Source organism: Microtus oregoni, unplaced genomic scaffold, assembly GCF_018167655.1.
Source record: "Microtus oregoni isolate MIOR12 unplaced genomic scaffold, Mior012 000036F_ref0000092, whole genome shotgun sequence".
NCBI classification, from domain to species: domain Eukaryota; kingdom Metazoa; phylum Chordata; class Mammalia; order Rodentia; family Cricetidae; genus Microtus; species Microtus oregoni.
The window spans coordinates 16,942,948-16,970,767 of record NW_024543095.1 but is presented as its reverse complement, the minus strand read 5'-3'; the positions used below and the strand labels follow the sequence as shown (position 1 = coordinate 16,970,767).

Genomic DNA, 27,820 nt, shown 5'->3' with positions numbered 1-27,820 from the left:
TTAACTCCAGCAGGAAGGAGGTGGATTTCTTTGAGTTCAAGGTCAGACTATCTACAAAGTGAGTTCCAGGACAGTCAAAGACCCTGTCTCAAAGAACCAACAAATAACAACAAAAAGCAATCAAGCCATTCCAATGCGCTGATAGGCTCACAAAGGCAATCACATCCTGATCCAGGGTTCTAGAAGCCGTGGGGACCAAAAAGACACACCTAAAGAAGAGCAAACCTAAAAATTAAAACCAAACCAAACTTAAACTCCTCTCTTTGCTGGTTTTAAGCACCCTTCTCACATACAGAGACCAACCACTTATGGGCAGCAAAGTGGTCATTGCAATCAAGAAGACAAGTTTCAAGTTCTGTCAATGCAGAAAGTACTGCACTTACCCCAGACTCAGCCAAGGTTGAGGAACGTTCTGAAAGAACAAGCAGAAGTCCTATTGAACTCAACATTTTGGAAAATGTCAGTGGCATTAACTATATAACCAATATACCTGGGTGGATGGAAAGATGAAGGATGGATAGGATGGGTGGGTGATGATGGATAAGGACGGTGGGTGGGTGACCAATACAGTGGACTATGACATTATAGTCACCCTACTAGGAATCAGGAAACCTCCTCTTTCACATCTTCTATGTCTACTGAAACCTCCTCTTTCACATCTTCTATGTCTACTAGATCTTTTTTCTTACTTTGGCCAAATCACTTAACTTCCAAGCTATTTATTTCATTTATAAATGAGTAGTTAATGAATATCTGATATTAGAGAGAGTGGTTTTTCTCATTCTTTCAGTTGGAAGGAAAGTGATGTCTGGCAATGTCCCATACCTGATTGTCCACAAGAGAAAGAAGAGGGAAAATGAAGAAGGAAAAGGGACAGGAAGAAGAAAAGGAGGCATTCTGATCACTCACTAGATTGTCTTTTGAATACAGCTTCAATGTGTAACTGAATAATGACAATCCACACACAAGAGCTTTGGAGCCAGTCCTGGCTACTTCAGCATGTGCAGTGAATAGACCCTACTGACTAAATATCATCATCCTAAAACCCAAAATGTCATCTGTTCAGTCACCAAGTCATCACATAAATTTTTTGGTCTTGTTCTCAAATGTCAAACTAGAAATGTATATTTACGACTGTGGTAATTCGAGTAAGAATGGCCCATATATTTGAACGCTTAGTCACCAGAGCATGGAACTCTTTGACAGGATTAGAAGGATTAGGAGGTGTGGGCTTGTTGTAGGAAACGTGTCACTGGGAATGAGCTTTAAGGTTTTCAAAAGTTTCAAAAGCCAGGCCGGTGTTTCTGTCTTTCTCTCTCTAGCCTATCAATAAGGATATAGCACTTGGCTACTTCTCCAGCACTATGCCTGTCTGCCGGTTATCATGTTCCCTGCCATGATGGCAATGGACTAAGCCTCTGAAGCTGTAAGACAGCCTCAATTAAATGCTTCTATTAGAAGAGTTGCTGTAGCCATGGTGTCTCTTCACAACAGCAGAACACTGACTAAGACAGCTACGATACTAGTTTGAAGGGAAACACAAGGAAAAAATGCATATTCGTGAACGCTGGATAGCCTCATGATGGATGAGGTCGAAACACCACATCCTCCGAAGTCTCTGAACACTAACTGGAGGCAAAGTTGTCCTGGGCTGGTTGGGCTGCAGCCAGTGCTGGGGAAACCCACTGTACCACGGGAATGAACTCTCAACTCCCTTACCCTGGATGCCAATGGCTGCACTAGGATTCCGGAGGCACCACTATCTGGTGTTGATTGCCATTTGCAAGAAGTTCAAAAGATGGAGGCTCTTGGAAAATGGAAGGTTTTGGTTCACCAGGGGCATGTCTGCATCCTTAGCTGTTACCGATTCAGTACTGACGAGTAGGCAGGCAAAGCGACATGATGGTACATGCATGCAGATCTAATTGATTCCACCTGATCTTCAGGACCAAGGCCAATGTCAACCCCTCTAGAAAGCCTTTCTGTCTCCCCCTGGACAAACTTACCATGTGAGCTGTTACAGAACTGTTAGGGCTGCAAAGTGTGAGGTGCTGAGTGCAAGGAACCCCTCTTTGTTATTTTCTCACCTCCACCACGCTCACCTTAAAGTAGGCTGCGTGAGAATGTCTTCTAGGACACTTTTCGTTTTCTTTCTTTTTTCTAAATTGGAACTTACAACAAGAAAACAGAAGCTGGGGAGATGCCTTGCTGGGTAAAGTACTTATGCAAGTGTAAGGACAAGAGTTCGAATCCCCAGAGTCCATGTGAATGTCAGACAGGTATGGTGGCTGCCTATAATCTCAGAACCTAGGAAGAGAAACAAAGGGTCTCCAGAGCAAGGTGGCTAGCTAGACTAGCTAAGGAGGTGAACTCTAGGTTGAAGTGAGAGACTCTCCTTCAACACAGAAGGTGGGGAAAGACCAAAGAAGACAGCTGGCATTGACCTCTAGTCTCCTTCATGCATTACACACATGTACATCAACCCTTTCTACACATACACCCTTGCACGTGTGAATCCATGCACACAAACACATGCAAATAAACAAAACCCACAGGGTTTAGAAATCAACACTTACCTGCATACAAGGCACTGTGATGATGACTACAGCATTCTATTTTCACATTAACATGGCCATTTGAGATGTATTTTAATTAGAGCTGGAATGTCACTAAGTGACAGAGAAGCCTACTTAGCATGTGCAAGAGCCTAAGATCAATCCCTAGGAGAGAGTGTTAGCCAGGGAATGAGGAAGAGAAGAAAGACGGACTGAATTCGGAAAGGAACAAATAAATGATGCTGAGTGCCCTAAAACCCAGATCCCCATTAAAGAGGCTTATATTGTTGTCAACCTTTCTGTGGAGAAGGCTACCTTGCCAGGAAAGACAAATAGCGTCTGGCTATCTTACATGGCATTAGTATAACACACACACATACATGCATGCACAAACATACACGCACAAGTACACTCATGCATGCACACACCCCTGATACTAAAGAACAGAATCGGTAGTGGCCATTACAAGCATCTTAAGTTTAGAAGCTACCACTTGCTAGGATGCTTGCCAAGAGGTACTTCTACTCACATCTTGTTTTCCTTATGTGGACCCCCACAAACCCTTGTGGGGGTCTCCACTGTGCCATCCCCGTAGCAGAACAGAGCAGGACCCAGCCTCCTACTACAGAGTGCAGAGCACTGGGAGGAGGCCCCAGCAGGCACAGGCAGGGCTCAAGGGCACCCTTCTGAGCTGTAAATCTCCTTCATGGGGGCGGGGCCTAACTTGCTCCCTAGGCACAGAGGCTTCCTCAGCTCAAGCCAAAACTGCAAATCCCCCCACCAGGGGACAGACAAGTGACTCCACACTCCCCACCTCCCACCCTCACTTGTTTCCGAACCTAGTCTTATCTGCCTTCCTCCTCTTTCCCCCTGAAATAGTCGGGCTGTACGGGCGCCTGCACACAGTCATGATAAGCACTGATAAAGACAAACTCTTAAAGAGCCTTGTAGGGATAAGGAAGCTGAAACCCTGTTCTCCCGCAGGGGTGGAGACCGGGCCTTCTACAACACTACTATCCTAGAAGCAAATTTTAAATCTTCACTCCCAGCAATATTATGCATAATACGTAAGTAGGGCTAAGAACCAAAATGCTGATGAGCCTGGAGGTAACTGAGTTTGGTTTCTACCAACAGACATTCTCCTGCCTCCACGCCGTCACTTATATACTTTAGATGAAGACAAGCCACTTCTCTCCCCAGATCCCAAAGTCTCCCTCATCAGGATTTAGAAGTAAGTGGCATTCTTTTTTAAGGGTCTACAAGCCTCTAATGTGACCAGACCCACTGTGACTGTCCAACTTCACACTGCAGGAACTCTTAAGCTCAGAGAGGTTAAGTTTCTTCCCGGAGGTCACAGAGCTCATTAGCAGCAGAGTCAGGCTGGTGAAAAATAAACAAGCTAGCTGTGAACGCAGCACTCTGTGAATATATGCTGGCCTATAAACGCTCAAAAGCGGGCAGCAAACACAAACTTGGCAAACCACAGCCATTTCCTATGCAACTCATTAGAATGAGAACTACCATCTGTCTGAGAAGTAGCCCTAAGATGAAAGGCACCCCCTAAACCCACGCGATAGTCAGACACACAGAATGCAGTCAAATGGCCTCCTGAACAACATCCTCAGCCTCAAACCACAGAAGTCACAATTTACATTTCACAATAGGGTTCTAATAACTAACATTTTTGGGTGCTTATCGTACGACAAGCATTTTCTAAGCACTTTGTATACACTACGCTATTTATTCCAACAACACACTTAGATAGCTATTACAGGCTTTGTGCTAAAGATGAAGAAATGAAAGAGGTTATGCAACTGGTCCACAGGTCATATAGCTGGTTCAGTGGCCACAGAGGAAGGCAGAGATTAAAATCCCTGTCTTTCTAACGTAAACCCCAGCACTATGGTAACCAAGGTGTTACCTGCTTCAACAGCTAGCACTCCACTGCATCCTTCTGAACTCTTAAGTTTTAAAATATATACACATTAATAATTGCAGTAGAGAAAACTGTGTGGAGTGGAGTGGCACTCTGTGCCTTCTGCTCAATGTTTTAATAAACTAAATATGGTTTTAAGAAGTAAAGTAGGGCTGGGGTGTAGCTTGGTGGTCAGACACTTGCCTAGCCTGGTCATACACACGAGACCTTGGGTTCTATCCTCAGCACTGCAAACAGTGCTATTGTTATAACAGTTACAACGTTAAAGGTGCTAATAGAGGCCGGGCGGTGGTGGCGCACGCCTTTAATCCCAGCACTCGGGAGGCAGAGGCAGGCGGATCTCTGGGAGTTCGAGGCCAGCCTGGTCTACAAGAGCTAGTTCCGGGACGGGCACCAAAGCTACAGAGAAACCCTGTCTCGAAAAACAAAAAAAAAAAAAAAAAAAAAAAGGTGCTAATAGATTCTGAATAAATAGCTGAAACAATTCTTGCCTTTTCAAATTTTAAGGTGTGTGTATGCTCACAAGAATCCAAATGTAATTTTAATACCACATTCTAATTTCTTATGAAAGGAAGGAAAACACCTGAGCATGAATAACTAAGGAGCATCTATGACTGAAGTAGCTACGTGCAATTTTTATCAAAGCAGTCCAACATTTGTGCAGAAGGCAGTACGTCAAGTGTCAGCACCAAACAGCAGGACTCTTCCTGTCAGAAATATTCCCTGCCTCTGCTGCAGAACAGGCAGGAAGCGCCCCACCATAAACTGCCAGACACGAAGGCTTCCAAACAGAAATACAGACAGTGGATAGACACGACCGTGATTCAAAAGAGCTGGAGTCAGAAGCTTCCTTGAAAAAGGGAGATTGGGGATGGGTGTTCTAGGAATTGGGGTGTAGAAAGCAGAGCAAAAGACCAGATTTCATCCCAGAAGCTCCTGCTGGGAAGTCAAGGGAACCACTGGGCAGAGAAAGGAAGGAAGGTGTATTCCGCAAGCCCTGAGGGCTGGCCAGGTGAGGAGAATGGGGGCTGTTATCCAGCCTGGGACAGGAACAACCAGAGTGGGAAGGTCCATGCTACGATGACCCTACATAGATCTCACACAAGTCCCCTGGGTTCCTCAGAAGGAAACTCACAAATATACAGTAGCTAATCTCAAAAGCTTCTCCATGGTTTGGTTCCCATTCACCCAAGCTCAAATAAGGTAGTCTTTCTAAGGTACCAAATAGTAGGGTCACCATGACCAGGCACTGCACACCTCTGGACAGCCCTGACTGTCACTGTGGAAGGACAGGTGCAAGGTCCCATGGCAAATGACAGGACAATGCATGAACTGAACCTCCCCCTTTGTGGTGGTTGATATCTGTTATCAAACTGACGGGACCTAGAGTCACCTAGGACAAGATCTGGGCATGCCTATGAGGGACTTTCTGAAGACACCCTGATTATGGAGGCACCATCCTACAGGATGGGGTTCCAGACTAAACAGAAGGACAAAGTGGGGTGAGCAGCAGCAGACACCACTCTCTGCTTCCTGACTTCAGACAATGTGACCAGCTGCCTCACCCCCCTGTCACCACGCTTTTGACACCATGGTGGACTGTACCCTCAAACGATGTGCCAAAATACAGCCTTTCTCCCTAAAGTCTCTGTGGTGGCTAGTGTTCATTGTCAATGTGACATAATCTAGACTTGCCTGGGAAGAGAGTCTCAACATAAGATCGTCTATCTAGATCATGCTGGCCTGTGGTCTTGTCTATGGTGATCATCTTGGGTGGCACCATTTCATCAGCTGGACTGGGACTTGAAGAAAAGCAGAAAGAGAGCTGAGCCCCAGCAACAGAGCATTAATTCAAAGCTCTCTGCTCTTGACTGTGGATACATCGTAACCAGCTGCCTCCAACTGTTGACACCCCAGCCACCCCAGGCCCTCATCCTTCCAAGGATGAACTGTAACCTGAAACTGTGTACCAAACAAGCCCTTTCTCCTTTAAGTAGCTCTTGTCTGATTTTTGACCCAGTAACAGGAAGTGGAGCCAAGACAGTTGCTTCTGTCAGGTAGCTGTCATAACCACAAGGAAAGTAGTCACTGCACACCTGGCCGCAGAAGTGACCACTGTGATTTTATGGGAGCTGCCGATCAAAAACACCTCTTAATTATGATTCCCGCCAGAATTATTTTAACAAAAAGCTAAATGTTCCTGCTTTTTCTTCAGAGGAACAAGATAACAAGCTCATTCCTGCTCATGCCATGCTTAAATAATTACCAGAACTGTAGGAAACAGACTCAGGACATAGACTATGTAAAAATAGAAGCCCCCCAGCTACATTGTATTTCCAGGTAAACACAGAAACTTTTTAATATAAGTATGCCACATTTAATATTTGGGACACATCTTTGGTTTTAAAAACAAAAATATTCGTCATTTATCTGAAATTTAAATTAACTGGGCATCGTGTATTTCATCTAAAATCTGGGCTCAGGTGGCTTTAAGAAAAAGATGGGTATTCCACAGGAGCAAAAGGAGAGCCTTCGGGGGCTGGAGAGATGGCTCAGTGGTTAAGAGCATTGCCTGCTCTTCCAAAGGTCCTGAGTTCAATTCCCAGCAACCACATGGTGGCTCACAACCATCTGGAATGAGGTCTGGTGCCCTCTTCTGGCCTGTAGACATACACACAGACAGAATAGTGTATACATAATAAATAAATAAATATAAAATATTATGTATTTATACATAATAAATAAATAAATATAAAAAAATCCTTGATTACATTTAAAAAAAAAGGAGAGCCTTCCTACTCCCGCCTTCCTATTTCTGCCCTCCACCCCTGCCCTCCTACCCCATCCTCCTACCCCAGCCCTCCTACCCCATCCTCCTACCCCATCCTCCTACCCCAGCCCTCCTACCCCATCCTCCTACCCCAGCCCTCCTACCCCATCCTCCTACCCCATCCTCCTACCCCAGCCCTCCTACCCCATCCCCCTACCCCATCCCTCTACCCCATCCTCCTACCCCAGCCCTCCTACCCCAGCCCTCCTACCCAAGCCCTCTACCCCATCCTCCTACCCCAGCCCTCCTACCCCATCCTCTTACCCCATCCTCCTACCCCATCCTCCTACCCCATCCTCCTACCCCAGCCCTCCTACCCCATCCTCCTACCCCATCCTCCTACCCCATCCCCCTACCCCATCCCTCTACCCCATCCTCCTACCCCAGCCCTCCTACCCCATCCTCCTACCCCAGCCCTCCTACCCCATCCCCCTACCCCATCCCTCTACCCCATCCTCCTACCCCAGCCCTCCTACCCCATCCTCCTACCCCAGCCCTCCTACCCCATCCCCCTACCCCATCCCTCTACCCCATCCTCCTACCCCAGCCCTCCTACCCCATCCTCCTACCCCAGCCCTCCTACCCCAGCCCTCCTGCCCCAGCCCTCCTACCCCATCTTCCTACTTCAATACCCTGATTCTTGCCTTATTTCTCCAGTCTTCTATTTCTGGCCTCCTAGGCCTAAAATACCCCGAATACTTGGAAGGAAGGAAAAAACTTTACATAGCTGAAAAAGAGAAGACAAACTTTTGTCTAAGAACAATCATTAATGACGGTCAGAAGAATAACTTGCCATGTTTATTTCCATTACTTACAAGTAATCATCTAAAATGAAGTCCAAGTTTAAAGATTGAGCATCATAATACATAACTAGAAAGTAAATGTCTAGTTCTTTAGAGGAGTATGGCCTGGATATTTTTTTGTTTTGTTGTTTATTTATTTGTTTGTTCTTGTTTTTGCTTAGTTTTGTATTTTAACTATTTAGCTTACCATTAAAGTAATAGGTTTCACCACAATGTGGTGTGTAAAGTCCTTCTGTATATGTGTTGCTTTTATTGGTTAATAAAGAAGTTGCTTTCAGCCAATGGCTTAACAGAATAAAGCCAGGCTGGAAGAGATACAGAGAAAGAGAGAGTAGGCAGAGTCAGTGAGAAGCCATGCAGCCAGCCGCCAGAGGAGAAATACACGAGCTGCCAGCTGAAACTTTGCCAGTAGGCCACAACCTCGTGGTGATGCAGAGAATAATCGAATGGGTTAGTTTAGGATATAAGACCTAGCTAGCAATACGCTTAAGCTATAGGCCAAGCAGTGTTTTAATTAATATAGTTTCGGAGTGATTATTTCTGGTCTGGGCATCCAGGAACAAATGAGCAGTCTCCGCCAACAACGATGTTTTATTTTATCGCATTTGCTTATTTCTTTATTGAAACAGCTCACACTGGAGCCCAGACTGGCTTGGAACTTGCAGCAACATTCCTACCTCAGCTTCCCAAGTGCTAGGATTAGAAGCATGTACCAACACCCACTGTTTACTCTTTAGGAAGTCCAGCACTGTGGTCAAGAGCAAAGTCTTGCTTTTCAAATGAAGTACCATGTACACCGTCCAGATTTAGGCCTGAATAACAAAACAATCTCTGCGCAGTATACTAGAGGTCGGGTTTCTATAAGGATCCCAGAGAAGGAAAATGAAGTCAGATGTTTCAAACCTGAGAACTGAGACAAACATCTAGACTACAACAGAGTCAGGAGTGGGTGGGGGGGGGGGCTCAAACTCCAATTACCACTCTAGGTAACGGATGAGGCAGGTGATGTTCAGGTCAGTACACAACACTGCGAGAGAAATGCGCGGCATGTTCTGTCTACACTCTGCTCCAGCTCAGAAGCTAACAAAAAGGGGTCAGTGTAGAATTCAGGTTCTGCACACCGAAAACTTAGCAAACCCAGCTCCCATCACCAAGTCATTGCAGAGAGACTAGAAAAGGGTTTGTATGCAACTCAAATGGTTACTGCTAACAAAACCTTCAAACAGGACCAACCACCAAAAAATATCAATGATACTTATAATCATAATTAGTTATTATTTACTGGGAATTTGCTATAAGTCAGGCGTTTTTACAGTTCTGCCTAATAGTATAGTAGCTCTCTAAGGCAGCTGTGATTCCCAGATCACAGATGCAGAGAAGGGCATTACTAACTGTGCTAGTTTGAATGTAATTGGCCCCCATAAGCTCAAAGGGAATGGCACTATTAGGAGGTATGGCCTTGTTGGAGGAAGTGTGTCACTGTGGGGGCGGGCTTTAAGGTCTCATATATGCTCAAGCCAAGCCCAGTGTTTCAGTTCACTTCCCTTTGCCTGTGGCATCAAGATGTAACTCCTTCACTCTGAGCTCCTTCTCCAGCACCATGTCTGCTTGCGTGCTGCCATGTGCTGTCCCTTGTGATATTGGACAAAACCTGTAAGCCACTCCATTAAATGTGTTTTCTTTGTAAGTATTGTCATGGTCATGGTGTCCCTTCACAGCAACAAAAACCTTAAGACATGAGCCCATATAATTTGCTTCGTATCATTCAGTCAAACTTTATACTAAAATTCAAATCCAGGACCAGGGTTATGAATATAGTTCAGCAGTAAAGTGTTGGTCTAGAATGCAGGAGGCCCCAGGACCCTTATTTGAAGATGGTGTTAGCAGTAATCATTTGAGTTATCTGCAAAAACACTTTCTTGTCTCTTTATCTCTGAAATGAAATGGTGATAGGAACTGGGTTTGCTGAGTTCCAAGTGTGAAACAGATCCAGCACTGGCTGACACCAAAGCCCATATTCCATTCTTTAGATTCATGAGCTTTCCCCTGCCAAGCTTTAGTTTCGTGAAGGATGTATACTGATAAAAAAAAAAAAAGTTCTCCATCCCTATCAGGTTATCAATAAGTAAAAAGAAGAAGAAGAAGAAGAAGAAGAAGAAGAAGAAGAAGAAGAAGAAGAAAAAGAAAGAAAGAAAGAAAGAAAGAAAGAAAGAAAATAAAAAGAAAAATATTAGCTGGAGTACAACAATGGGGGACTGGGGTTCTCTCTCACACTAAATTTCTTAATAACTAAGAGCTTGATGTAATAGTGAGTGTCTTGATTCAACCTCTTGCCCTAGAAAAGTTCCTAGAACACAGACGGTACACAGTATGTACTTGTTAAATAAATGTCTGGATAGACGGATAGATGGAAGGATGAATACTCACTCTGTCTACTGTTTCAACTTGGATTTTTTCCATGTATGTGTGCTTCTATGTTTTAATGTTTCTATGTTTTAATAACTGATTGTGGTTTTTTTTCTGTGGTTGCAATCTTACTTTAATCCCAAACATCCACACCCTTGCTCCAAATGTTAAGACCTACTTGTCTTCTGGCCCCACTTCCCTGTTTGTCTAGATCCCATTTTCTTCAAGGCCTGGTTTAAACTCTTCTTGAAGCCTCTGCCGATCAGCAGAACTCATACCATGTCCTTTTCTTTGGGCCTCCACCATGTTCAAGCTCACTATTTCCCAAGATCCACTAGAATATGGTTCAATTTTTCTTTTTCTTTTATTTAACTATGATTATATATATATACATATATATATATACATATACATGTGTATACACACACACACACACACATATTTCACAAAGCACTAGTCCTTGGTGTCTCACAAATACTAGCTATTTATGATAACACATCTGAGACAGGTCTGGCTGTGCAGAAGTAAACAACTGTCATTGCTTTGGGTCATCATCTGTATGTGTGCGTGTGTGAATGTGTGTCTAGGCACGTAATCACATGTACACACAAATACATGTTACATGTGTGCACAGGTCAGAGGCCGATGCCAAGTGTCTTCCTCAATTGCTCTTCACCTTATTACTCAAGACCCAGTCTTCACTGAACCTGGAACTGACTGGCAGGCCGTCAGATCCTAGAGACTTCCTGTGTCTCCCTCCCCAGCCCTGGGGCCACAGGCACTCACAGCCAAGCCCAGGGTTTTACATTGGTGCTAGTGTGATGGGGGAGAGTCTTCTGTTTTGTGTTAATTTCATTGGTTAAATAAAGAGACTGCCTTGGCCCTTTAATAGGACATAAAATTAGGTAGGCGGAGTAAACAGGAACAGAATGCTGGGAGAAAGAAGCTGAGTCAAGGAGTCGCCATGATTCTCCCACTCCAGACAGATGCAGGTTAAGATCTTTCCTGGTAAGCCAGCTAGTGGAGCTACACAGATTATTAGAAATGGGTTAGATCGATATGTAAGAGCCAGCCAATAAGAAACTGGAACTAATGGGCCAGGCAGTGTTTAAAAGAATACAGTGTCCATGTAATTATTTCAGGTAAAGCTAGCCCTGCGGGCGGCTGGGTGCCGGGAAAGTAGCCCACCGCTCCTAACACAACACTAGTGGAGCCAATCAGATTCTAATTCTTTCACAATGAATACTTTAGTGAGCTCTCTCAGGAACATACTATACCCTGCCCCCGTCCTGCTGTTGCTCTCCTCCCCGGCCCTGCTGTGGCTCGAATGTCTCTGATACACCAAGGTGCATCTGACTTTGTAACATGTCCCAGCCTCTGATAACTGAGACATGAAAACACCACAAGCCTCCTGCCCCTTCAAAGACAGTTTGACCAACACTGGATGATGCCATGTTCCATCTCTAACGGCTGACGGAGGAGTCTCTCGGTTACTTAAAATGGTTGACATAACCATCGATGTGAAAGGCAAAGGCAGAGAGTCATCAATCTTCCATTCTGGAAATTTTGCTTGCTTGCTGGTTTGTTTTTAGAAGAACCTGGATGGTTCTACGGCTCAATAATACACAAAGAGAGATCGTTTTAAATCTAAATTTACTCTTTGCGGTCCTTGGACTCTAGGTAAAGAAACAAGCTATGAAAAGTAGCTTTATGGTCTTCCAACCATGGGGAAAGACAGAGCAGGGGGTGGGGTGGGGGGAACAAAACAGGGCAGTTTTCCAGAGTAATAAGCAAGGCAATTTGAATAAAAGAGACAAAATATGATAGCGAGGTAGATTGAGCACAGTAAAAGACCAAAATGCAGGGTTTGAGAAGTCAGTTAGGACTGTTGCCATCAGGGACCCAAAAAGCATCTGGCCAAGCTAACTCCTGACTTCACACATGTGCAGTACACGCTTCACATGTAAGCACAGTGCCACTGACTGACCGGTGTCAGCGGAGTCAATAAGTTCCCCGAGGAAAGAAGCTATCAGTCCACCAGGACCTGCAGAGGTAGATCTAGGTATGGCCACACTCTCTAAGACTGCACTAAGCGCTTCCTCTCAGCTGTGAATTTATACACCAGGGCTTTTCTGATACTCCTTGATAAACACGGCCAATAGGCTCTCTGCTCACGTGACAAGGTGCCCAGCACAGGAGGTATTCAATAAACATCCGCTGGTGGATGAAAGGAAGGCCAGACGCTGCTTTTACTGCTCAGCAGCTTCTGTCTGGCCCACTGTCTCAGTTAGGGTTTCTATTGCTGTGAAGACACCAGGAACGCGGCAACTCCTATAAGGAAAACATTGAATTGTGGTGACAGCTTACAGTTCAGAAGCTCAGTCCATTATCATCCCGGTGGGACATGGTGGCATGCAGACAGACATGGTGCTGGAGAGGTAGCTGAGTGTTCTACATGTTACAGGCAACAGGAAGTGAACTGTGACAATGGAGGATATCTTGAGCATATATAACCCTCAAAGCCCGTCTCTACAGTGACACGCTTCCTCCAACAAGACCACACCCACTCCAACAAGGCCACACCTCCTAAAAGCGCCACTCCCTTTGAGGGGGTTACACCTACCATCTTCCTTTTCTGCTCAGATTCTGAGTCCGCTTGATTGGAGAATGTGTAGACGGGCCTGGAAGAGCGGGCCTCTCCAGAGTCCGTTGACTAACTGGTGAGTGGGCTTCCCAGACTTCCTGAACAGCTCACACTCTGGAGAGCCATCAGATGGGTGAGAAAAGACACTTCCCATTCACAGGATGCTTCCATCTGCCTGGCACTAGGAGATGCTATGCTCTGAGAAACAACCAAAGGCTCTATTCAAGGTGGATACAGGCAACACCAAAGCATACCCGTCCCCAATAATAAATTCTAGATTCACCCACCATGGTTTTTGTTCCAAACCCTTCATGAATTGATTAATTTCTGACCTTAAATACTTCCTGGGTGGCAAACTCAGTGAGTGTTCGCCTATGCTACTAAATAAAAGAGCCTCCCCCTTGCCCCCACCTCCCAAATGTGCTGGCTAGGGTTACAGGCACACAGCAGCACAGTTGGCTTAAAGGCGACCTCCGTAACACTTCAAGGAGAGAGAGATAGGATGGGAAGAAGACAGATGAGGTAAGAGGTCATTACAGCACCGAAGTTTGGTAGCAGGCTTGAGTTTCTCCTCTGGGCCTGCCAGAGGAGTCCAAAGCCATTCCCTCTGGAGATTCTATTTTGTTTGGATGTGGGTGAGTTGCACTGACACGGTACATTCCTGCCCTTATGATTCTCTCGGCCCAGCATAGGCTTCTGACCACTTCACATGCTTTCTGACAGAAAACTAAATTTCAACCAGGTATAGCCCTGCTGATTAGCGTTATAATCGACTGTAACTACTTAACAAGCCCATATACACCCAGAGGAACTTGGAGAGAAATGTGTTTTGCCAAGTGAAGCTTTTATTTATGTAAAACAGTGCAGGCCTGTTCTGGAATTCGTTCAGCCTGTGTGAAGCCACTGGAAGTTGTGCAGGTACATGCATCAGTGAGCCCCGTGAGTTCAGGGACTGCTGTCTCAAATTTCATGTCTTGTCACTGCCAACTGCAAGGATTTTTTTTGGTAGATAACACCCCAGTTAAGAATTTAAAGCTAATAAACCCTGCAAATAAGGACAAGTGTTCTTTCAGTATTTCTTCTGACTACAGCACCTTCTACAGGCTCTGGGTACCGAGATGGTACACAGCTCCCCCTTTTAGAAACTTTAGGCTTGGTTAAAAAGGAAAGTCTTTGGTGTAGTGCAAACTGATTTGTGGAAATCAGAGCGCATTCTCCTGTCGGAATGCCTTCAAAGACTTCCCTAAAATTCCTCCTCCTCTCTTTGAACTGTACAAAGCGAGTGCTTGAACCGACCGAGAAGTTCGTCTATCTTTTCACCTCACCAGAGACCCTTCCTGTGGCAATGGATGGAGAACAGTGCAGACAGAGGACCACACCAGCCCTACATTCAGACAATGGGAGGTCATAGAGAGCTCAGCTCTTAGGGAGCTGGCTGCATCACATCCTCTCCCTGCAAGGCTCGAGGCTCACTGTAGAAGAGGGGCGTCAAACGGGGTAGGTGCCTACAATGGAACCGTGGCTATGACCACATTACAGGACCTGTATACCACCAAACCAGACAAAAGTCTAGCATGGATGGGGGGGGGGGCTGATAAGGTCCCATCCCTCGCTGAGGTCACTGATGGCTGCTGGACGGGGATGCAGGTGATGAGAGGTTGTCTAGACCCAGGCACATACAGGCAGCACTAAGTGGGCTCAGAGAGTTTAGAAACAGAATACATGAAATTGGGAGAGATTATGTGGTGGGGTGAGTCGGAGAACCATTGGAAGGGAGGGAATTGGAGATGAATTTCATTAAAAAAAAATACATTACACGCATGTACAAAATTCTCAAACAATAAAAAATGCGATGAAAAAGAAATACCATCTAATGCTTGCCATTTCAGTCTTACCAAACACACGTCAAGCTCTCGTGCTCCCCAGAGGCAGGAACTGGGGCACACACACCTCTGTGTGACCAACAAACACCCCAGTATCTGCCAAGGCGCTGCACCATGATAAGTACTGAGAGAATACACATCTCTCTGTTAGCATGCACCAATACCTAGGTTCTGGCTGGGGTGCTGAGAAGACAGAATGAAATAAAAACTTCTGTTTCTAGAGAACCTCTGTCTTAATGTTAGACAAGAAATGAATACAAAAAATATGAAGTGTAGGAGAAAGATGAGGGAAAAAGAAGCCACGTAAAGGAATGTATAAAATGGCGCATAAACTGGAAATGCAGAGAAAAATACAATCCAAGTACAATGCCATATACATATAAAAATGCCATGATGAAACTCATTATTTAGTGTGCTGCCTTAAAAATTAATAAGCCTTTAAAATTAAAGAAGTAAAATGTCTGGGAAAGCCAGTCATGGTGACCGTAATCTTAGTACTTAGGAGGTTGAAGCCAAAGAACTGAGGGCTGTGATTAGCCCAAGCTACATAGTAAAGCTCCATCTCAAAACAATAATCAAATAATAAGACAAAATCATAAATCCTGAAAAAGAGTGACATTTTGGATAGGACTACTAGAAAAGGCTTTCCTGGAAATGTTACATTCGAATAAATGTTTGAACCAGGAGGCTCACTGTAAAAGAAACATTCTAGAAAAATGGGAGAGAAATGAAGGAAGATTGAGGCAGGTACACGGTGTGTCGAAGGTGACCCCAGGCCCTTAGGACTAGAGACTCACAAACAAGGTGAAGCTGGACAGCAGTAGGCAACAAGCCAGGGAGGCCCAGAAGGCTTGTCTGGATTGTCTTACAGGAAGGAATTGCGTTTTTTCCCCCTGAGGGATTTTTTGACAAAGTTCAGGCAAGGGGGAACCAATTAGGGGACGGTTGAGATAATCCAGACACAAGGTAAGTGACGTGGGCTCAGGAGAGGCATGGAAGATGATAACACTTGGGAATCGATCCTTACAGCAGACATGGCAGATGCTGCTGCTATGGACTAGATATGGGGTGGAGGTGAAAATGAGGGACGTCAAAGACAATTAAGAAGGGGAGAACTAGGCATACAATACCATACAAATTGATTTTTAGCTGTACCATACACAATCAAATGTCGCTGAAACTAAGAAAAGCCTACATATAAACTCTGAGGTTGCAAGTTCGGTATGGTCTGGAGACAGGAATCTAAAGTTAACAGCATTGAAAATGTATTTAGATCCTCAAACAAAATAAGGCTGGTACAGTCAAACCAAACATTAGCTCCAAATTGCTCCTATTTCTGATCACTAATCATCTTCCATAAATAATGTCTCCAATAGCAATAATTCCTAGGTCCGCCAAAGCAATCTGATCAAAAGTAATGAAATTGCTTTTAAGAGCTGAGGAGCTATTGACCATTGATAGCTGCTGAGGGAGTGAGAATCAGTGTTTAAGGGGATGGCCACTGGCTGGTCCACCACGCTCCAGTGGATGCCACAAGCCTAGGGAGAAAGTGGGCAGTACAGACTGTAGTGGATGAGCTTGGAGAAATGAGGACACCAAGTTGGGTGGGTAAGGAAGAGGGGTGGAGCTGGGAGGAGTTGGGGAGACGAGTATAATCAAAATACAATGAACACACAATTCTCAAAGGATTAATAAAAGATACATTGTTAAATATAAGTAAATTAAATTTACTTTTAGATGATCTAAGACTTCTTATAAAAGACACATTCACAGAGCAAGGAGAAAAATGTCTTTCACTGGGCCATATGTTCATCTTAAGATGTTCATCTAAATCTAGGACTACCAACCCATAAGTCTTCAGATATTAACACAATTTGCTGAAATGCATTATGGCCAGATCTTTCGCTGTGAGCTTCATAGGACTCCCTCACTTCATCCACACAACAACCTAAGAGGTTAAGAATTCTCATTGTTCCATTTTACTAACCAAGAAACAAGCATCTGGGGCTTAAGTCACATGTCCAAGGTTGTAACCGGTGAGTGTCTGGGAACTACAATGAGAACTCGATGATTCTAAAGGCAGGTGACCACTGGGGAGCAAGAGAGCCCCAATTATTCACTACACTGGCTGGGTATTGAGGGAGTGGGGGAGAGGGAGGGGGAGGAAAAGGGAGAGAGGGAGGGAGGGGAAGGGGAGGAAAGAGAGGGAGGGAGGGAGGAACAGATCACAGAGTATGCTTGACTGCCATAAAGCAGGAGTATGGATATGCTAGGCCTAGAACAAGAACTAATAGTTATACAATACCCTATATGCCAAGGGAAGCAATATTGAATTAGATGACAAGTATCATAGCAATAGGGAAGCCATTTACAAAGGGATCTTGGATGGACAATTGCCATCCTAAGAATGCCCCCTTTATAGATCCTATCCACTGAAAAAATTTCAGAAATTCCCTAAGAAGATAGAGACATGTCCTTGTGCGATGTACAAGGACCCAATCAGGAAAAGGTCTGTTTAGCAGGGCCATGTCCCCAGGACCCATGGGGTTCTTAGAACCAATAGTTAGGGGCTGGACCCTGGCAGTGGTACTGTAATAATCTCCCTCAAGTGATTCTTGTTGACCAAGGCAGAGCCAGTGCACTAGCCTACCCTTTCCAGTGCCGGGGCATTCAGCTGGGCAATTAAGAAACATTCCTTGAGGAGATACTAAGGGCCAGGCATTGGTCCAAGCACACTGCGAATATAAACTCAATTCCCCTACAGCCATCATTTCAGGCAGATCATTTTTACCATCATCCATTTTGTACACAGGAAGAAACCAAATTTCAGAAAGGTTAAATGGCTCACTAAAGGTCACAGAAGACTTAGGTCATGGGGAAGGGTGGCCTTAAAACCCAAGCAGTCTAGACCCAGCATGGACCTTTAGCAGCTGTCACAGTGAGCTTCAGTTGTCACTTTGGCATACCTGAGAAGAAGGGACTCTTCTCCATCAGACTGGCCTGTGGCATGTCTGTGATGTACCTTCATGACTGCTACCAAGAGGACCCAGTCCACCACGAGCGGTGCTACTCCTGGGCAGGTGATCCTGAGTTATATGACAAAGTTAGCTGGGTATGAGCCGGAGGAAGCAAGCCAGTGACCAGTGTTCCTCCTTGTCCCTGCCTCGGTTCCTACCTGGGGCTCCTACCTTGGCTTCCCTCACTGACAGACTACCAAGTAAAATAAACTCTTTCGCCTCAAGTTAATTTTGGTCAGAGTCATTTATCCTGGCCACCGAAAGCAAACTGGGACAGATCCTCTGGAGAACACCTTTTCTCTCAGAGGACGGCGATCTTCAGACATAGCCGCTACATTACCAATGCATCTGTGCCCGGCATGGTGGTGCACACCTTTAATACCCTCAGTCAGGAGGTTGAGGCAGGCAGGAGGACCTCTGAGTTAGAGGCCAGCCTGGTCAACAGAGTGAATTCTAGGACAGCCAGGGCTACATAGAGAAACCCCATTTCTAAAAATCAATAAATACATCATAAATAAATAAATGTATCCATGACAAGATACATCAAGGGACTGGCACACACCAAAGATGTCTGCCAACATAGTACTGGTCAAAGAGCGAGCTGAGCTCACTTTGTACACTACTGAAGCAGTAAGTGAGGAAACCCAGACAGTGAAGCGGCCAGCAGCTGTCCCCCACGGGTTGCACTCAAGACCTTCTCCCTAGCTTGTGTCGCCTAAGCAAAAGACCCCACATTTAGCCCTTACTCAACCTCTGCCTCATCGAGTATGAATCCTAATGTGTATAGTTGACACAATTATTCTTACAAGTCTTGTTTTAAGAAATATGGGGCTAGGAGATGGCTTAGCCATTTTGGGGCTTGTTACACAACCCCAAGGACCCACACAAAAGCCAGGTGCTGCCTCAGGGGTCTGTAACCCCAAGCACCTTGCCTAGAAGGCAGGATAAGTGGAACCCAGTGACCGGCTAACCAGACCAGAGGAAACAAACTTCCTCCTTAGTGAGGAGACTCTGTCTCAAGAAATAAAGTAGAGAGCTAAAGAGGGGGCTCGGCTGGTAAAGAGGCCAGCTGCGGAACCCACTGGGCAGAAGGAGAAAAGTAACTCCTGTGGGTTGTCCTCTGACCTCCATACGTACATCCATAAACACACACACATGCATGCGCGCAAGCACACACACGTGTATGACTACACATAAGTGTGCATGCTAAATTAAATAAAAAATAAGTAAAGGAACAATGTGGCCATCAGTAAAGAATGACGTTCTGATCATCAGCTCTGGCCACCATAGATTCTGGAACCCTTTCTCTGCCCAGTTCCTATGCTAGCTGTACTTCTCAGAGCAAGCAACTCAAAGGACAGACCACTAAATGTGCAGATTCTTCACGGTTATCTCAAAGCAATGGCTCTAAGGAGGCCGGGCAGTGAACCTCCCTCCCTAGTACCTTTCCCTAGTGACTGCAATGCACATCCAGGACAGCAGCATTTCATCTAGTGCATCAAAACCTTAGCTCAGATTTGGCCTTCTCTTTGCCTCGGGCTCTGTCTACAGCAGCCCCTCGGTCGTCATAAGCTGCAGTGTCTGTCTTCCTCACTGGTAGATAGTTCCCACAGCCTGTGCTTTCCACATTCTCCCCCTCGGTCCTCAACATTTTCTTCTGCTCTAGAATGTCAATGTTCAGTCCCACATCCCTAGCTATGTTAAAAAGTACTGACTGGGATGAGCTTCCTTCCTTGCATTTTACATCCATATTTATTTGAATGTGAGCAAAAACAAGCCCAAACCACCAAACCCAAACCTGTGGCTCTATAAGGCAAAGTGGGGCTTGAGGAAAGATTAGTACAAAGTGAAAGAACCAGTTTGGATTTTTACTTATGTGTTTGCTTGCTTTCTTTAAAAAAAATATATATTAAATTATAGTTCAGGTGGCAGTGAAATAAGAAGACTTAAGCTGGGTAAACTTGGCTCTGCCATGTCGTCAGCTCAGCCGTGCTTATCCATTCTGCAGCCTGAACATAGGCTCTCTCCACGCCTTTCTGCCGGCCGTGTCCAAGCTTGGCACGTTGTGTCCTCTCCAGATGTGTCTTTGAACATGACCTAAACTTTGACACTCAATGTGCATGCGTACCCTCCTTCCAGGAGCCTTCCTGAATTCCCCCAGCCCTCCTCGCACACTCTGGTTTTGAACTTCCAACCTACTGTAGTGCCTGCCACTCATTTGGAACTGAATGACCACTTCAGTGTCTATATGCATCTGCCTGGTGTCCTCTCCCTAGAGAAATGCAAGTCCCTGGAGAGTAACCTGTGGCCTCTTATTTTATCCCGGGGCGAGTTAAAATGGTAAGATTTCCTAGTAGAATTTGATCACATAGGGAACTCAGTGGGCAGGCGAGTGCAGAGCCGGCTGAGGTACCCCACAGTAAAGAGAGGAGCACATCGGATCACTTCAGGCCGGCTTCAGAGCCACACCTACGAACAGGCATGTCTCTCCATTTCTTCCCAGAACGGTACTCAAGGTCTAAGCCCAGGAAAGTCTACCTACAGCTGTGATGCTGCTCTCCATTTCTTCCCAGAACGGTACTCAAGGTCTAAGCCCAGGAAAGTCTACCTACAGCTGTGATGATGTGGGTGTACTTGGGTGACAGACATGGGGAAGGTGGTCCCTTTGCAACTTGACTGTTTCCAGGCTGCTGGGCACTGTTGCTGGGGTCCCCGTATTCACTTCAGAGAGCAGCCTCCAGCATCTCCCGGTCCCAACCAGCTCACCACTCGATTCATTCTTTGGACTGCTCTCGGTCTTGTTTTTAATCTGTCCAATGCCTGTCATATCCAATTCACACTTGCTACAAGGCAGAAGAGATAATGATTTTGAAAGCACTTTACGTTATCGCACACAATAAAAATGTCAGGGCCACAGCATCTGAATCTGCAGGGCTAATAAATAGCCTCAGAAGCCAGACAGGCTGTTCCCCACTGGGCAAACAGTGAGCAATAGGAGGTGAGGGCTCAACCTCCAACCCACCTGTGCTTGCCGTGCGACCTTGGGTACCCACTTAGCTTCTCTGGAACTCAATGTCCTTGTCTGGATATTTTGCCTGTGCACTAGAAGATCTGGTCTAGAGCCAAAACCAGCATAAATGTAAGAGCCTTGGAGAATGGCTATAAAGCAACAAGCTCTGGCTGCACACTTCCCTAGAAGAGCCGAGGAGAGAAAGCACTGTCCTGTTCTGCCCTGCGTTTGGAGCAGACCTCAATTCTGTGTTATCAGAGACCTCTTTGCTGCGCCCTTCCTGTAGGGATAAGTCCCGCCCCTTGGGGGGCGTGTTCGCCTCGGGCTAGTGTCTGCCTATAAATTTGGCGAGTATGCTCCCAGCCCTCGCTTCTGCTTTCCTGGTCTCCGCGGGAACGGTGGTTCTGTAAGTCTATTTCTACATTAAAGCTATAGATATATATTTTTTTACAATCTGTCTGCATTCGTTTACGCCGTTACACCTTCCAACTGGAGCGTGCGTGTGGAAAACACAGACCTGCCTGCCGTTCATCTTCACTGATCTCTGCCCTCTGGTTATCCCCTCTTAGCACCTCCTGCAAAGCACCCCACCTTCCTGCTACTCTAGTCAAAGTTTTCTTCCCCTTTGTATGCAAAACCACAGATGTTTAACACTCAAGTCTGTTTCTGAAGTTAGTGATCCCTCCAAGGCCCTTTGGGTAGCACCATGGATAACAGTAGATTGACAGCGAGGCAGAAGGAAAGGAAAGTAGAGTTCAGGATCCTATGCTTGGCCCTGCTGTCTAAAGTAGAAATCACAGATCTGCCAGAGCTCAGCTCTTGTGGCTTACTAAGGTTGTCCTGAAAGCCCTGTTAGTAACCATGGTTCCCAGAAGGTACTATCACAGGCAGGAGCAGAAAAAGAGCAGATTCTCCCCCTCCCATTTCCCCCTAAAACTCCACATCCATGAAAAATGTTTAAAATATGAGGTAAAATGATATGCCAAGGACACGCGCACCCTCTGACCCCTAAGATATTCATGAAGTTATCTGTGTTTTCAGCAGAAAGCGGGTCTTCTGCAACTCTTCATGAGGCAGCACAGACAGCTCCCTGTGCAAACCAAAGAATCCTGAAAATACATTCATCCATAGCAACACTTGCTCCAGATAGAAACATGTAGCCAACCTGAAAAAAAGAGCTATTCGTTTCCTAATTTAACACTGTTCCTCCAAGAAGAGAGGGGGTGGGAGAGGCTGGCTTCTCTAACTCTCCAAGTGCCAAGGTTGAATGCATCTGGTTTAAGGTATATTGGCAAGGCCTTTTTCCCCCAAATCCCTAATATTTGACAGTGTAATCAGTTAACAATTAACTAAATTTCAAAAATAGTGTTTGATCCTACAGCGTCTTGGCAATCAAAGCATGGAAGCATATCACATTAAGATTCTAAGTCCCGACTTCTATAACCACAAACAGAGTCCTTTTTAAAATACAGCATTCTAAAAAGATGGGCAAAACAAGCTGGCCTGGTGTTTCTGGGACTGACACCTTCTTGCTGTATGTCAGCAGATGAGTTAACCAATGATTTAGGAACAAGAAGGCTTCCTATCAGAGGGATCTTTAAAACGACTCACTGGGCTACCCAGGACAACGCCAGGCTGCACAAGAACCTCCAGTCTGAGCTACACGTGTCTCTCCAAGGACAGAGAGCTCCCCCCCCCCCCACACACACACAGTCACTCAGCCAGCCCACCATGCACTTGCTGAAGGTCCCCTCTGCCAAGCTATGCACCTGCATTCCTGGGCTCTCCCAAATCGCAAGCCCCCTGTACTGCCCATTTTCGGGAGGGCACAAAGGAGACCGGAGATAGTGCCCACCTGGCAAATCTCATCTCTCTTATCCTAATGTGTATGTCTCTTTAGCTACGAAATGATACGTGCATCTTCAGGGAAACTGAGACATGTATGCACACACAAACACACATCCTTGAGCCTCGCGACCAATCCCGAGGCAGCAGGTCTTTCCCTGGGACCCCGGGCTCCTGGACGTGGAGGGGCTGGACTCACCCAGTCCTCGAAGTGACGGCTCCCATTTTGCAGCAGCTCCTCGAACTGGATGGTGCAGTTGGCCACGAAGTCGTCGTAGCCTATAGGAGCATCATGAAAGACAGCCAGCTCGATCTTGCGCCCATTGCACACATCAGTGACGAACTCATCGTGCCAGGCCGGGCTGTTGGTCTTCTGCTTGGTGGCTGTCTGGCCGATGCGCGAATCGTCCACGTTGAGAGCAATGTAGGGGTCCAGAAGGAAAGTCTGTGGCCGGGGTCCCACCGCATGGCGTAGCGACCAGGCTGTGGGCTTTAAGCTCACGGCCTCGCAGATTTTGATCTTAAGAAGGCCATTGAACACTACCATGGTCGGGGCGGGGAACTAGAGCCGGGGTCACTCCGTCCGCCCCGAGGGCAGGAATGAAGAGCAGGCAGCAGGCACGCTGGGAGCCTGGGGGACTCCTGGGTCCCCTCTCGCCCCACCCCACTCTCGCTACACCTTGTGGCGCTGCGCCCTGGCGCCGGCGATTCTCAGCGAGTGCATGTATTTCCTCGCCGGATTCCTAACGGAAAACAGGGAGGGGGGAGAGTTGGAGACGTCCGTTTTTGGAGCAAGTCTCTCCCCCCCAACCACTGGCGACACCTCCACGGGAGGAGACAAGCTGTCGCCTCCGCTGCAAGCCGCGGGGGCTGACTCGCTGCCTCTCTGGTTCTCCGGGTCCGTGTGCGGAGAAGCAGGCGCCGCTCCCGGCGCTCACCTACCTTTCCGAAACATAATCCCCCGGCAATTTCGAGTCCCGGAGGGGGAGGGGGCGACGGGACGGGGCGGGGACGAGAACCGGGGGCGCAGATTTCAACCCGGATCCTCTTCGCCCACCCAGCGCCTGCCTCGGACGGCGCGGGGTGGAGGGTGAATTGAGGGATGTGCTGTCTATCCGGAGGGATGCATGTCGAGAGGAAATGGTCCTCCCCGGAGCCAAATTTTTTAAAAATCCACAAGCCTCACAGCCAGCCCGGCCGCCGCCTCTGGGGCCAAGCAGTGGAGTGCCGCAGCTGGCGATCGCGAGGTGCCCGGTTCCCGGGATCTCACATCCGCGCGGGCACGGGAGGTAGAGGTGGCCGCCACTCGGGCTCTGGGCGCAGGCCGGCACCCGGCGGTGCGCAGCGCGGCGGCGGGGCAGGGACTGCGACTCGGCGCGGCCCCTCCTCCCGGCCGCCGGCGCCCGCCAGCCCGCCTCGCTATCCGCGTCCGCGCTCTCGGCACGGCCGGCTCGCCGCCGGCCAGAGCGCTCAGCCCGCGATCTCCTTCCCTCGATCACCGTGCGAGCGATTCTCCCTCCCTCTAATGCAGGAAATGCGCAAAAGACGTCAGTGTATGTGTGTGTGTGTCTGTGTGTGTGTGTCTGTGTGTGTGTGTGTGCACGCGCGCGCGCGCGCGCGGCAGTGTTTGGGGAAATAGAAAGTTTTGCCGGTTGGGGGAGCAATACGGGAAAAGTGAGCTGAGCAGAAAACAGCAGCGAGCCGGTCAGCCCGGTCCGGTGGCGGCGACTCGCGAGGGACCCGGGAGGGTGGCGGCTCTGGGATGCGGGGGCGAGTGTCGCAGGCCGAGTCTGTGCGCCTCTGGTCCGCACCGGGAGAGCTGGGTCTGCACTCAGAAAGCCCGGGGCGGGAGGGTGTGAGGGGGAACGACAGGCATCTCTCGCATTCTCTGCAGCCAACACTACTTTTTAGAACCGGGGTTGGGGGAATGGAGGGGGTCGCAATGTTCCAGAAGACTCAGCAATTTTCCCCACTCTGCCTAGAGTGCGGCGGTCACCAGCGGGAGAGCTGGCCTGTCTGTCACTCCGTCCCGGGATTCTCCACTGTGCTGCCATGGGGGAGGGGCTACCCGGACTCTTTTGCTGGGTGTGAGTTTTAGAACCTAATTTTCCTCTTCCTTTTCCTTGGGGAGACTGTCCCCTCTAGGGATCTGTCCCGGACTTGCTCCGGTTGCAAGAACTTGTTGACAAGTAGAAGCCTGGTGGAATCCCGGCCCGGTTCGGTTCGAGAGTCTTTATTTCTCAAAGTGACTCCTCCTACACATGGGGACCTCGCGTGTGCCCTTTAAGGGGACAAGGCTCGGATCCACGCGCTGACAGCGGGCGTCTAGGCTGCGGGAAAACCGGCTGAGCCCTCCTGGGGGCCGGTGGCTGTATCCATGCTAATTTCCTCCGTAACCTTTAAACTCTCTCTCTCTGGAAGAGGCTTCGGAGGCGGCTGGTCACGTGAGGCGAGCCCTAGGCTGCTGGGGAAGAATTTCCTCCGCCCGGGATCGGGACCGGGAAAGGCGGCGGGCTGGGGGGACAGCCCTGAGACTAGGGGACTAGGAAACCTCGGAGGGCCCGGACGGAGCGCGCCAGGCCCAAGGCGCCAAGCAGCGGGAACTTCCAGCCTGCGCCCAGGAAGGGGTTTGGTGCAGCAGCTCCGGGCTGGGTGAGTGGAAAAAGAAAGCCTCCGCCCTCACCCGTGTGCCAAGGCAAGTCCGGCTGTTCGTAGGGATCGTGAAAAGCTGAGTGTTTTTCTGGTGACTGTGATAAGTGTAAACCAAAATGTACAAACTGTATCCCGTTCACTTTTTTTTTTCTCTCTGGAAAAGGGATACCTAGGCAAGAGGCAGTCTCCAGGAACGCCACATCAAGTGCAGTACAATTCCCCAATACCCCCCACCCCCCTAAAAAAAAAGAACTTGGGAGTTTCACAGGCATTCAGGCGGATCTCCTGCAAAAGTTGAAGCTTGCTGTCACGCCCCACCACCCGCGCTCAGTTTACTAATAGTAGTTGAAGATGGTTCTGTTGCATGGGATAAATTGGTATTATAGGCGCCAAAAATGCAGCCTTGGGAATGATTATGGTCTGAAGATCATTGACGCTTGAAAAATAATAATGATTTAAAAACTTCCTTTCAGGACACACATTAAAAAGTAATGGCAAATGAGACGTTATCTTTAGAGTGTGTGTTTAGGAAGCAGGCCCAGCACTAAAGAAAAGATAGGGATACATTCCTAAGTTTAAAGAATGCCAAGAAGCTCACTTAACAAAAACAGTATTTAAGTCATTTTTAAAAAAATAAAAGGTAACATGAATTTCCAGGATGAACAAAATATGCCAGTTTTAGATCATTTTAAATAGCTCAGATTATTGACACCCATTAAGCTTTATACCTAAATTGATTGCTTCATTTGCCCTCCAGTACTCCTGGGCCTGCTGGCCAGTCCAGCAAGTCAGGGATTTCTTAAACTTAGACATCCTGACTTTACAAGGTAATGTTCCTGACTTAACTAGGTGGTGTTCCTGACTTAACAAGTTAGTGTTCCTGACTTTAACTAGGTGGTGGTCCTCACTTAACTAGTAGCATTCTTGACTTAACTAGGTGGTGTTCCTGACTTAACAAGTTAGTGTTCCTGACTTAACTAGGTGGTGGTCCTCACTTAACTAGTAGCATTCCTGACTTAACTAGGTGGTGTTCCTGACTTAACAAGTTAGTGTTCCTTACTTAACTAGGTGGTGGTCCTCACTTAACTAGTAACATTCCTGAATTAACTAGTTGGTGTGCTGACTTAACTAGTTGGTATTTCCCACTGTCTTACTGATTTTGTCTGTCAAACCCTAACTGACATGCCAATAGAATTGGAATGGACAATCATTGGCCTAAATTCTCTTTGGGGTATATTAAACAAAAAAAGAGTTTAAAATCAAGCACTAAATTTGAACTTTTGGGATACATCATACCCCTTCCCTCTCCTCCCACACCCTGCTTCCGGCAGGCAAACATATTAAAGACTTAAAACATAGAAGTCTTTTGCCGTCTCTATGACTACCTTAAAACAGCGAAGCCACATGCTTCCAGTACTGTCACCCAGCATCCTGGTTAAGGTTATAGAAAAAAAAATGCCTGTCTCTTAAGAGGCTACCCATGTGCACAGTCAGACTGCCGTTCTCGGGGTGAACAGTTTCAGTCTACTTCCAATTCTAGGTCTTTTGCATCAGGAATACAAAACACTTGGCCAATAATAATAAAAATAATAATGCCAGTAGTGGATTGGCTGAAACTCTATATGAAAAGGGAGCATGCTGGTGCTCTTCATGCAAACACTGCTCTCATTACAGCCTCCCCTCCCCCGCTTTTTTTTGATACGGGTTTTTTCTGGGTAGCTTTGGAGCCTGTCCTGGAACTCACTCTATAGACCAGGCTGGCCTCGAACTCATGGGGATCCGGCTGCCTCTGCCAATTTAATTGCTGGGATCTAAGGCATACACCACTTCAGTATAAGGGAACACTATTAAATTCGTCTAAAATAACCTGCTTCAGACTCCAAATGAAAAGGAAAACAGGCCTTTGCCAGCTAGGGCTGAGAATGTAAACTTCTGATCATAATTACGACATGGTTCATCCTTCTCTTGGCCCTGCATATGGTGTAAAGGTCAGGAAGCCAACTGTATATACATTGAGTAAAACAACATTTTGGATTGTAACAGTATTCTAGTTATTTCGTAATCTTTGAGAGAGGGCAGAAGAGAGGAAGAAAAATGATGTAAGAATGTAACAAAGACAATCAAGCTGGGGGCATGGGGAAGGAGTAATATCCCAGTGCAGCAAGGCTGCCCAGGGCAGTGCAGCCCATGTCGCAACAACAGTTCCAGGAATAGGAGCAGCATCCCTTGCCTGGGGGAG

At 46.9% G+C, this 27,820-nt stretch overlaps 1 protein-coding gene across 2 annotated transcripts in view; it reads right to left on the bottom strand.

Moving 5' to 3' along the window:
* The window catches only part of Prkce (protein kinase C epsilon), a 525,963-nt gene extending 502,487 nt beyond the window's left edge, over positions 1–23,476 (bottom strand). For both annotated transcript variants that reach the window (XM_041630988.1, XM_041630989.1), the window contains exon 1: positions 23,129–23,476. In XM_041630988.1, the coding sequence (XP_041486922.1) occupies positions 23,129–23,476 (348 nt within the window). The remainder of the gene's footprint in view (positions 1–23,128) is intronic.
* Between the last annotated feature and the right edge of the window lie 4,344 nt (positions 23,477–27,820).